Source organism: Salmo salar, chromosome 01, assembly GCF_965601325.2.
Source record: "Salmo salar chromosome 01, fSalSal1, whole genome shotgun sequence".
Lineage (NCBI taxonomy): Eukaryota > Metazoa > Chordata > Actinopteri > Salmoniformes > Salmonidae > Salmo > Salmo salar.
In genome coordinates, this window is record NC_138291.1 from 167367793 (window position 1) to 167380028 (window position 12236).

At 44.0% G+C, this 12236-nt stretch overlaps 3 protein-coding genes across 11 annotated transcripts in view; 1 reads left to right on the top strand and 2 right to left on the bottom strand.

The window, feature by feature from the left end:
- ogdhb (oxoglutarate dehydrogenase b) overlaps positions 1-3265 on the top strand; it is a 49126-nt gene extending 45861 nt beyond the window's left edge. For all 6 annotated transcript variants that reach the window (XM_045692872.2, XM_045692865.2, XM_045692858.2 and 3 more), the window contains 5 exons: positions 1209-1337; positions 1461-1533; positions 1678-1841; positions 1923-2077; positions 2208-3265. In XM_045692872.2, the coding sequence (XP_045548828.1) occupies positions 1209-1337; positions 1461-1533; positions 1678-1841; positions 1923-2077; positions 2208-2328 (642 nt within the window). In that variant the 3' untranslated portion in view covers positions 2329-3265. The remainder of the gene's footprint in view (positions 1-1208; positions 1338-1460; positions 1534-1677; positions 1842-1922; positions 2078-2207) is intronic.
- Positions 3266-3496: 231 nt separating this feature from the next.
- LOC145878673 (E3 ubiquitin-protein ligase TRIM8-like) lies at positions 3497-4568 on the bottom strand. Its single transcript, XM_082974765.1, has 2 exons — positions 4079-4568; positions 3497-3808 (listed from the first exon to the last, which is right to left on the bottom strand). Exons 1-2 carry the CDS (start codon positions 4511-4513, stop codon positions 3512-3514), a joined length of 732 nt encoding a protein of 243 aa, XP_082830891.1. The 5' UTR covers positions 4514-4568; the 3' UTR covers positions 3497-3511.
- A 376-nt stretch (positions 4569-4944) lies between these two features.
- pargl (poly (ADP-ribose) glycohydrolase, like) overlaps positions 4945-12236 on the bottom strand; it is a 28468-nt gene continuing 21176 nt past the window's right edge. For all 4 annotated transcript variants that reach the window (XM_014140379.3, XM_082956067.1, XM_082956073.1 and 1 more), the window contains 7 exons: positions 12123-12198; positions 11711-11858; positions 11553-11631; positions 11349-11457; positions 11114-11222; positions 10160-10288; positions 4945-5486 (listed from right to left, as the gene is read on the bottom strand). In XM_014140379.3, coding sequence (XP_013995854.2) covers positions 5374-5486; positions 10160-10288; positions 11114-11222; positions 11349-11457; positions 11553-11631; positions 11711-11858; positions 12123-12198 — 763 coding nt within the window. In that variant the 3' untranslated portion in view covers positions 4945-5373. The remainder of the gene's footprint in view (positions 5487-10159; positions 10289-11113; positions 11223-11348; positions 11458-11552; positions 11632-11710; positions 11859-12122; positions 12199-12236) is intronic.

A 12236-nucleotide genomic window follows, 5' to 3' on the forward strand; every position in this document is an offset into this window, starting at 1 on the left:
CTCAACAAACTTACCTGAGACTCCCTGTCTCTGCCAGTCTGTCCCTGCATATCTGTCCCCAACTCTGCTGTCTGTGTGCCATCTGTTGCCTGCTCTGCCTAATGACATCATTGTGAAACATTTCCATTAGAATTTCATTTATTTCTTATGAACATTTTATCAACTAGTCTTTGAGATATTAGGCTACTAGGGTTCTTACTATGCGTTTTGGTGTATTGAAAAATACTCTGATGTCCGTCTTTTATTTTTCTGCCATTTTTCTACCTGGCTGGCTGGCTGGCTACACACACAGTGTGTAGGTTATTTACAGTAGGAGATGGGCTTCTATCATCTTCAATCATTCTATTTGGGCTTCGATCTAAAAGGTAGCTAGCAAATGTGAAACGGATTAAAATGACAAGAGTTGACAGCTGTATGAGTTCACCATTTACACAACATATGCTGCAACCTTTTGTAATTTTAATAGTTTGTTTCATATTGGCTGGCTTCCAACAATAGCTGAATTTGCAAAGCTAGCGAGCACCAATTCAGTTTCAGTGGTGTTTGCTATAATCTTTGCTACCTGTGTTAAATAAAGGTGAAATAAAATAAATATATAAAAGTTCACTTGCGACAATTTAGCTTTTGCAACGAGACCATTAAATATATTTAAGACAATGGTAGAAGAGAGTGTAGTTCTGTTCAGTTTGGATTTCAGTTTATCGCTAACCTTATCACAGGGACTTTGAAGCACTAACTTACATCATCTGCATGCTGATTCCATCTTTGACGACGCCACATAAATGGAATAGGTACTAGCTAGCTTAATCGTTAATATTTGCGCGCTAGCTCTGCATATTCAGCTAGTGTGTGTGCGCGATTGACTGGATTAACCTCACGTCAGTTACGTAGCAAGCTAAGGAACTGGCAGTGGATCAAACCATTGTGAGGCAAAGGGTGGGGGGGTTGCAATCTTTTGAAACTTAAAAACGCGCTATTAAGTGTCTATAATCAGCACAATTGCTTTCATTGCGTATTATTAATATTATTTAAATTACATAGTTATGTTTCAGTGATATATTGGGGGGGACAAATCATATTTTTCCCAGGATGGGGGGGTCGTGTGTCCCCCGTTACCCCCCGGAATTTCCGCCCCTGTGTGTATGTCAGAGACAGTGAGAGAGAGGGTGTCTCTAAACTTGTGTGTTTATGACCTGTCCCGTCTATAGATATTCTCTGCTGAGGAGTTTGCAGTGCGTCAGCTGTATGACTGTAACTGGATCATAGTCAACTGCTCTACTCCAGCTAACTACTTCCACGTCCTCCGTAGACAAATACTACAGCCCTTCAGGAAGCCTGTGAGTGTCAGACGCACGCACGCACGCACACTCTGCTTCACATACTTTGTACACAGACACTTCATACCAATATTGCTCTCTCACTAACCTCTCCTCTTTTTATTGATTCTCTCTGTCCTCCAGCTGATAGTCTTTACCCCCAAGTCTCTGCTGCGCCACCCAGAGGCCAAGTCCAGCTTTGATGACATGCTGCCAGGTGAGAGATGGAAGGATGGAGGGAGAGAGTGGGAGATGAGTGAGGCTCATTGGGTTTTGAGGAGGCGAGGAGAGAGGATGTGAGGACTCAAGGAAAGATGATTTGAGAAAGAGCCACAGTGTCTCTGACGTGTGTGTGTTTCAGGTACCCACTTCCAGCGTCTGATCCCAGACAGTGGCCCTGTGTGTGAGAAGCCAGAGGGGGTGAAGAGGATTGTGTTCTGTACTGGGAAGGTCTACTATGAACTGACCCGAGAACGCAACAACAGAGGCAATGATGATACTGTGGCCATTACACGCATAGAGCAGGTACACACACACACACACACACACACACACACACACCACACACAATCTCACTTCTCTCTCCATCCCTCTCTCTTCCTCCAGCTCTCTCCATTTCCGTTTGACCAGGTGAAAGTGGAGACAGATCGTTATCCTAACGCTGACCTGGTATGGTGCCAGGAAGAACACAAGAACCAGGGTTACTATGACTACGTCAAACCCCGCCTACGAACCACCGTTGACCGCACCCGCCCCGTTTGGTACAACCCACCCTCCTTCACTCATACCTGCTCTGGGAAAGAGATCATTGAATGATTTGATGAAACGCAGGGGGAATAGACTTGTGTTTTGTATGAATTGTGTGCTTCATTCTTTTGTGTGTATGTGTAGGTATGCTGGTCGTGGGCCAGCAGCAGCTCCAGCTACGGGGAACAAAGCAGCTCACCTGGTGGAATTACAACGCTTCCTAGATACAGCGTTTAACCTGGACGCATTTACTGAACAGTCCTAACACACTTATACACTACACCCTAACCCCTAAACTTGTAAACCCTAACCCCTATACCCTACACCTTAACCTTACCTCACCTGGTGGAGTTACAACACTTCCTAGACACAGCTTTTAACCTGGACACTTACACTTGAAAGTCTTAGAAGACTGATACCCTACACCCAATGTCCTCTTATACCCTAGGCTTACACTCCACTCTACCTGCTGGAGTTATACGCTTTTTAACTGGATGCATACACTTGAAAGTCTTAGCACACTGATATCCTAACCCCTAGACCCTGGGCTACACCCCACCCTTACCTCATTCTGCTGAAGTTACACCGCTTTTTAGTCAGGTTTTCACCTGGATGCATACATTTGAGTTTTAGCTCACTTAAACACTACACCCTAACCCCTACCCTTATCCCTAAACCAGCATACACTGGATCACCTTAACATACTTCCTCTGAACCCTCATGTCTCTGGATTATTTCTATGAACTGTCTGCTATGGAAGACTTCCTGCGATACGCACACTGCCTGACCATAGGTCCTCTTCAATTGTTGAATCATGGGGGAAATGTCCATGGAGTCTGACAAACAATGGACCCATTTTATCAACCATACAAATACCCTCCATTTTCCTCTCTCTCTTCTCCATCCCTCTCTTCATCTGTCTTTTCACCCGCCTTCCTTTATTCTCCCCACTCATCCTCTCTCATCCCCTCCTCTTTACCAATCACTCTCCTCCTCTCTTCTCCTCCCTCTCTTCCACCTCCTGTGCCAAATGTAAACAAACTGTTAAGAGATTACTTGAGTATTACATTACATTATTATACTACTATATTATATCAAACATTGTATAAGATACAGTAGTAACTTATGAAGAGACGAGGTGAAAATGTCTACTGGTCTGGTGGGGAGCTCTTTGGGACTAAATAAAGGATTTATTTATTTTAGTATAGTGTTTTATGTTTGTCCTTTTATAATTGATTAATTCAACAAAGACATGACATTGTCTGTTTTCAACGTGAGGGCCTGAGAATGCTTTTCAGGAATCTAATGTAATATTTGATATTATTAATAACATATCTTGTGTGTGTCAGCACTCAGCCACAATACAGGGATCCACAATGCTCAGTTTAGTTTACCAATAAACAAAGAGTGACATCATTACTGGATTATAAGAAGGGTCACTTCTAGCTCTAAGTCAGTGTAACCTGTAATAAGATATTACATTTCATAATGTAACAAGACAGTATAGTCACCTGAAGGAAATGGATGTGATCCTCTGTGTGTGAGAGCTGCTCCAGCTCAGCATCTCTCCTCCTCAGCTCAACTATCTCCTGCTCCAGTTGCTCCAGGAGTCCTTCAGCTCGACTCACTTCAGCCTTCTCCTGGGCTCTGATCAGCTCCTTCACCTCGGAGCGCCTTTCCTCCATGGAGCGGATCAGCTCAGTAAAGATCTGATCACTGTCCTCCACGGCTGCATCTGCAGAACGCTGTTAGGAGAGAGGGAGAAAGAGAGGATAGAAGGCTCCATGTTAATCAGTCTATTTCCTCTCTAACTTGGAACCCAGACAGCCTGTTCCCTACAGTGGGACTGGAGTCTCTCTCTCTCTCTCTCAAGTGAAATGGTGCATCTCTTCTGGTCAATAATAATAATAATAATAATAATAATAATACTCACCTTAAGAGACTCCACAGCCTGTTGGAGCTCCTTCAGCACCTTCTCTCTCTCCTGGACTATGTTCTTAATTGTTACCAGTCACCACAGCACACGGTTGACCAGCTTGTGTTTCTTTAGTCCAGGAGTGAGGTTGGAGGTGAGTCTCACAGTAAGACACCACACACACCAGACAGGACATGAGGGCTTTCTGCTTTCTGGTCCCAGTGCAGTAATCACACGCCACATCTCCAGGTCCAGCATAGCACAGAGCAGGGGGAGCAGCCTGGAGTCCTGTCTTCTTCAGTGTCTCCACCACCTCAGCCAACATGTTGTTTTTCCTCAGAGTAGGCCTTGGAGTGAAGGTCTGATTGCACTGAGGACAGCTGTAGATGCCCTGGTCATCCTGATCCCAGTAGCCCTCAATACAGCTTCTACAGTAACTGTGTCCACAGGGAATAGCCACCGGCTCCTTCAGTAGATCCAGACAGACAGAACAACAGAACTGTTCCTTCTCCAGCAGAACTCCCTGCTGAGCCATTTAGACTGTTGTTGTTCACTCTCACACAGACAGACGACAGAGAGACTCAGATCAGTTTCGTTTCCTCAGAAGAGAGTTTGTGGGACGGACTTCCTGGTTCTGCCAAAGGGGGTGTGTGGTGTGTGTGTGTGTGTGTGTGTGTGTGTGTGTGTGTGAGCGAGACAGAAAGAGAGACAGAGAACTAAGAGAGAGACGTGTGCATCAGTGGAGACCGGTAGGAGGAGCAATAGGAGGACTGGCTCACTGTAATGACTGGAATGGAATAGTCAAAAGTGTTTTCCATATGTTTGATGTGTTTGATACCGTTCCATTTACACCGTTCCAGCCATTGCAATGAGCCAGTCCTCCTATAGCTCCTCCCACCAGCCGCCACTGGCGCATGTCTGTCAGCCACAATACGCATTTTACCAATAAACAAACAGTGAAGTCACTAGATTATAAAGAGGAATTTATTCAAAATGTTTAAAGAAAAAATTATAATTTTTGAGTATTTTACAGTACACTGCATGTATATATACATAGTGTCTGGTGCTGGTTAAGTTGTTGGCTATCATCAAGGGAGAAATCAAAAAGCAGGACCCCTGATTTTGCTGACATCATTTCATTAGCTTTTTTTTATCATCATATTTAGTAGTTTTCTAAATAGTTCAGTATGCAGTAGTTACAAATGTATCAGTTTGATTTAGTAAGAGTGTAACAGTGAAAGACAAACACATTCATAATCAACCATTACTTGGAATTGTACCATGTTTCTATCCACTGATCATTCATAGAGCCTCTCTCTGGGGTGCATCTCAATAATGTGAAAAAAGGAAAGGAAACAAGGAAAGGAAGCTCCTTTAGAGTATGGAGATGTGTCCTCACAGCTGACTCCTGTGTTTCAGGGTATTCCTGATCCAATCAAACAGGTCCACATGTGTGTGAGCCAACTGTGTCACAGCACAGTAGTCAACCAGCAACTCATACAGCTCACCTGAAACAGGGGAGAGGAATCAATCAATCAAACTTGATTTACACGGCCACTAGGAGGATATGAGGTTTGACTAAACACAGTGAAGGGAAGGAGGACTTTTTTGCATCACGGCAACGTGTGGAACCGCTGTCATATAAAAAAAACAGAGCCCAAGGCAAGCCCATGTTTTTTTAATCCACGTTTGATCTCTTTTCTACCCTAAGTCCGCTTTGACAGGGTGCAGGGTCTTACATTGAGAGAATCTTCATCACATCAATAGAAAATAATAGCAATCTATATAAAAAAAACTGTCCTGTGTTCATATTTCACAATCTCTTCAGGCTTTTGGAGTTGCCTATATGCACTCAAGCAAAATAATAGACCTACTCTTGATTTAGGCTATATTCTTGAATGCCAAATGTTTCTGATCAGTGATAGATGAGAAAACGAATAGATGAGCTTTACCACCTACACTAATTTGCCCAGCCAGAGAATTAACCAAATATAGCCTACAGATGGAGATTCAGTTAAACAAAATCTCACTGATTGATTAAGACAAGTCAGAGGCTTTTTGTCGGGAGTAGGCCTAGGCTACTAAGCGACTGTGAGAGAAGAACAAAATAATCCAGTTATTAAGATACATAACATGCTGGCTAAATGTTGTGATCAGAGATAATAAATGAGCCAACTAGACAAGATGATCACGAGCAGCCCTCACCTCAACTTAGCTAACATTTCACAGCCTAATTGTAACCTAACCAATATCCAAACAGAGAGTCAATGAAAAGAAAAATCTGACAATAACCCGTTTTTCATCCAATCTTCATAAAGTACACTATACAAAAGTATGTAAACACTCCTTCAAATTAGTGGATTCTGCTATTTCAGCTGACAGGTGAATAAAATCGACCACCCAGCCATGCAATCTCCATAGACAAACATTGGCAGTAGAATGGCCTTACTGAATAGCTCAGTGACTTTCAACGTGGCACCTTCATAGGATGCCACCTTTCCAACAAGTCAGTTTGTCTAATTTCTGCCCTGCTAGAGCTGCCCCGGTCAACTGTAACTGATGTTATTGTGGAGTGGAAACATCTAGGAGCAACAACGGCTCAGCCTCAAAATGGTAGGCCACACAAGCTCACAGAATGGGACTGCCGAGTGCTGAAGCTGCCTCTAGAAGCAACATCAGCACAAGAACCGTTCGTCGGGAGCTTCATGAAATGGGTTTCCATGGGCGAACAGCCGCACACAAGCCTAAGATCACCATGTGCAATGCCAAGCGTCGGCTGGAGTGCTGTAAAGCTCGCCGCCATTGGACTATGGAGCAGTGGAAACATTCTCTGGAGTGATGAATCCCGCTTCACCACCTGGCAATCCGATGGACTAATCTGGGTTTGGCGGATGCCAGGGGAGGAATAATGGTCTGGGTCTGTTTTTCATTGTTCGGACTAGGCTTCTTAGTTCCAGTGAAGGGAAATCTTAATGCTACAACATACAATGACATTCTAGACGATTCAGTGCTTCCAACATTCTGGAAACAGTTTGGGGAAGGCCCTTTCCTGTTTCAGCATGACAATGCCCCCGTGCACAAAGCGAGGTCCATACAGAAATGGTTTGTCGAGATCGGTGTGAAAGAACTTCACTGGCCTGCACAGAGCCCTGACCTCAACCCCATCAAACACCTTTGGGATGAATTGGTCGCAGTTTTAAATGAGAACTTGTTCTGAACTGGCTTACCTGGTTAAATAAAGGTTAAATAAACATAAAAAAATAAAAATTGGAACGCCAACTGCGAGCCAGGCCTAATCGCCCAACATCAGTGCCCGACCTAACTAATGGTCTTGTGGCTGAAAGGAAGCAAGTCTGTACAGCAATGTTCCAACATCTGTTGGAAAGCCTTCCCAGAAGAGTGGAGGCTGTTATAGCAGCATAGGTGGGGACGAGCAGGTGTCCACATACTTTTGGTCATGTAGTGTACATGTTGGATAAAACAATTGTCACGACAGGCCTGATGGAAACAGAAGAGTTGTTGGTAAACTTTCCAAATGTCGACAAAACAGAATACACTAGACAAGGTGGGATCTTTTTGTGTCTAGTTAAATTAATTATGCGAGAAATGTTGGTGGAAACGCTTTTATACGCAAATACTGATATAATAACCATCCTATGGAAGTAAATATGGAGTCACGCGATGACATGTGTGGTCCTCCCACTACAACTCGTCAGGAAAGCATGCAGTTTATTAGGCTACAGATTAAATAAGTTATGGTGAACTTCACAGTGCGGTGAAAGTGCACTGTGATGAGCTTGATGCTCCTTTCCAATAAATATTGAGGGTTTTATTCTGGTGACATGATGATCGATGCTTGACTGCTGTTTGACAAATAAGTATATTCTCACTGTTGTGAGTCCATTTGGTGGAAACACACTGGTGGGAAAATATGCATATTTCCTTTATGCGGATTTTAGAATATTCACAAGGAAATCTGTCGCCAATTGGATGGCAACCTAGCTATTGATTGATTTCTTAAGAGTTCCATGCTTGTCTCAAAGCAGTGCGAAACAGTGCTGAAATAGATGACATACACAGGTAGGCTAATGCTATTGGAGTTTCATTAAGCAACAATTTGATGCCTTCAATTGCATTATCCTACTTTATTCCCATATTTTCGTCATTCAGTAATATTTATTCCCACAGTAATTCTTTATGGATCCATCATGTTGTGGTTAAGAAAACAGTGCATGTGATGGGCTATGTGAAGAGATGAGTGAAGTGACATGCCACAAAGTTTACAACTGCCAGGAGGATAGAAGTAATGGGCGCAGCCTAGCAACCATCAAGAGCTTAAAAGCGTAGTGCATGTCAATGCCACCTTGGTTTGAATACACTGAACACAAATATAAACGCAACATGTAAAGTGTTGGTCCCATGTTTCATGAGCTGAAATACAAGATCCCTGAAATGTTTCATACGCACAAAAAGCTTAGTTCTCTCAAATTTTGTGCACAAATTTGTTTACATCACTGTTAGAGAGCATTTCTCCTTTGCCAAGATAATCCATTCACCTGACAGGTGTAGCATATCAAGAAGCTGATTAAACATCAAGATCATTACACAGGTGCACCTTATGCTGAGGACAATAAAAGACCACTCTAAAATGTGCAGTTTTGTCACACAACACAATGCCACAGATGTCTCAAGTTTTGAGGGAGCGTGCTAATGGCATGCTGACTGCAGGAATGTCTACCAGAGCTGATGCCAGAGCACTTAATGTTCATTTCTCTACCATAAGCCGCCTTCAACGTCATTTTACAGAATTTGGCAGTACGTCCAACCGGCCTCAATATCGCAGGCCACATGTAACCACGCCCGCCCAGGACCTCCACATCCGGCTTCTTCACCTGCGGGATCGTCTGAGACAGCCACCTGGACAGCTGATGAAACTCTGGGTTTACACAACCAAAGAATATCTGTACAATCTGTCAGAAACCGCCTCAGGGGAGCTCATCTGCGTGCTCGTCGTCCTCACCAGGGTCTTGACCTGACTGCAGTTCGGCGTCGTAACCAACTTCAGTGGGCAAATGCTCACCGTCGATGGCCACTGGCACACTGGAGAAGTGTGCCCTTCACGGATGAAATCCTGAGGCCCGTTGTCGTGCCATTCATCCGCCACCATCACCTCATGTTTCAGCATGATAATGCACGGCCCCATGTCGCAAAGATCTGTACACAATTCCTGGATGCTGAAAATGTCCCCGTTCTTCCATGGCCCGCATACTCACCAGTCACACACCAGATACCACACCCCTACTTTTTTTTTTTAAGTATTGTATCTGTGACCAACAGATGCATATTTGTATTCCCAGTCATATGAAATCAATAGATTAGGCACTAATGAACTGATTTCATTTTATGAACTGTGACTCAGTAAAATCTTTGAAATTGTTACATGTATCGTTTATATTTTTGTTCAGTGTAGTTACTATAGTAACTCACCCACTGTAGATCTGAGTCTGTTCTATGGTAACTCACCCACTGTAGATCTGAGTCTGTACTATGGTAACTCACCCACTGTAGATCTGAGTCTGTTCTATGGTAATTCACCCACTGTAGATCTGAGTCTGTTCTATGGTAATTCACCCACTGTAGATCTGAGTCTGTTCTATGGTAACTCACCCACTGTAGATCTGAGTCTGTTCTATGGTAACTCACCCACTGTAGATCTGAGTCTGTTCTATGGTAACTCACCCACTGTAGATCTGAGTCTGTTCTATGGTAACTCACCCACTGTAGTTCTGTGTGTACTAACTCACCCACTGTAGTTCTGTGTGTACTAACTCACCCACTGTAGTTCTGTGTGTACTAACTCACCCACTGTAGTTCTGTGTGTACTAACTCACCCACTGTAGTTCTGTGTGTACTAACTCACCCACTGTAGTTCTGTGTGTACTAACTCACCCACTGTAGTTCTGTGTGTACTAACTCACCCACTGTAGTTCTGTGTGTACTAACTCACCCACTGTAGTTCTGTGTGTACTAACTCACCCACTGTAGTTCTGTGTGTACTAACTCACCCACTGTAGTTCTGTGTGTACTAACTCACCCACTGTAGTTCTGTGTGTACTAACTCACCCACTGTAGTTCTGTGTGTACTAACTCACCCACTGTAGTTCTGTATGTACTAACTCACCCACTGTAGTTCTGTGTGGGACCAGTAGGTGGTGCATGTTCTGCAGCTCTCTCTCCAAGCTGAGGTTATTGAATGTGAAGAAGGCCACGCCCCTCTTGGCCCTGGCTGCAGCCATCAGCTGGATCAGAGCTGGGAGGGGAAAAACAACCAATCAGATCACAGTATTATTTTGTGTGAATTTTCAGAGTGGGTCTCTGTGGAATATCCTGTGGGTAGAGTTGAGTTAGTGTTTGGGGGGTTAGGAGCCAGGGTCAACAGTTAGGGGTAGCTTTAAGTAAGGGGTTAACAGTTAGGGTAGTTTAACTTAAGGGTCAGCGGTTAACAGTTAGGGGTACCTTTAAGTAAGGGGTTAACAATTAAGAGTACCTTTAAGTAAGGGGTTAACAGTTAGGGGTACCTTTAAGTAAGGGGTTAACAGTTAGGGGTACCTTTAAGTAAGGGGTTAACAGTTAAGAGTACCTTTAAGTAAGGGGTTAACAGTTAGGGGTACCTTTAAGTAAGGGGTTAACAGTTAGGGGTACCTTTAAGTAAGGGGTTAATAGTTAGGGGTACCTTTAAGTAAGGGGTTAATAGTTAGGGGTACCTTTAAGTAAGGGGTTAACAGTTAGGGGTACCTTTAAGTAAGGGGTTAATAGTTAGGGGTACCTTTAAGTAAGGGGTCAACAGTTAGGGGTACCTTTAAGTAAGGGGTTAACAGTTAGGGGTACCTTTAAGTAAGGGGTTAACAGTTAGGGGTACCTTTAAGTAAGGGGTTAATAGTTAGGGGTACCTGTAAGTAAGGGGTTAACAGTTAGGGGTACCTTTAAGTAAGGGGTTAATAGTTAGGGGTACCTTTAAGTAAGGGGTTAACAGTTAGGGGTACCTTTAAGTAAGGGGTTAACAGTTAGGGGTACCTTTAAGTAAGGGGTTAACAGTTAGGGTACCTTTAAGTAAGGGGTTAACCGTTAGGGGTACCTTTAAGTAAGGGGTCTCCATTGAAGGCTCCGCAGCCCCAGTTGCCCGTGGCGATGTCAGGAAGGAAGTCTGGGTGAGTGTTGTCATCTGCCTTAAAGCCACAGTACGCCTGAGGGAGGATATTACAGGAGACCACCGACATCAGATTTATCTCCAGCCCTGCTCTAGCTAGCACACCTGATTCTACCAATCAGCTGTAATCTGGCCCCTACAGGAGAGGAGGGTTGTCTCTCACCTTGTTGAGTTCCCTGGTGACCTGTTTCATGTTGTACTGTTCTCTCTGGTTTCTGAAGTGGAGAGCATCCATGGCCACAATCTGCCTGTGTAGCCTCTGCCACTCATCCCTGCAAACACAGGGAGAGCAATCAGGGATTTTAGCGGGTACGTGAGTGAGTGTGTGTGTGAGTGAGTGAGTGAGTGAGTGAGTGAGTGATCTCACCTCTCAATGTTGTCTCTGTGAGGCCCTGCCCACTTAAAAGTGTCGCTGTAGCCACTGTACTGACTGAACTGTTGAGAACCTACAGAGAGAGAGAGAGATGTGAAGGAGGGAAAGGGAGAGGAGGAGAGATGATATTACCTGTGATCACACACACACACCTGTGATGAAGAGACACTCATTGTCTCCTAGTTTCTCAGTGAAGAGTCGAGATACGATGAGTTCTGGGTTCATCAGGAACAGAATCTCCTCCTGAACCAGACCTGAGCCCAACACTCCACCTCCTATCATGTTACAGGCAAAGTCCACCTGCAACACACACACACACACACACACACACACACACACACACACACACAGTGTTACACACAGTGTTACACACTCACAAATTCACAAACACACACACACCCACTTAGCATTACACACTCACTTTTTCACACACACACACTTAGCGTTACACACTCAAACACACAGTGTTACGCACACACACACTTAGCGTTACAGTCACAAATTCACAAACACACACTTATACAATGTTACACACACATACACAAGCCAGTAGATGTCACCAACCTGTAGCATCCCTGCTCCCTGTTCCTCTATGCAGCCTGCTGAGGTGATGTGGAGTTTAGGAACAGTCTCCTTACAACTGACACACAGAGAAAGACAAGAGGGGACATATGAGTG

Excerpts from the sequence above, each read along its gene's own strand:
- LOC145878673 (XM_082974765.1), bottom strand. The coding sequence starts at position 4,513 with ATGGCTCAGCAGGGAGTTCTGCTGGAGAAGGAACAGTTCTGTTGTTCT. Across the intron at positions 3,809-4,078 it reads CTGGTCAACCGTGTGCTGTG|CGTTCTGCAGATGCAGCCGT; the intron begins GTGACTGGTAAC and ends CTCTCCTAACAG.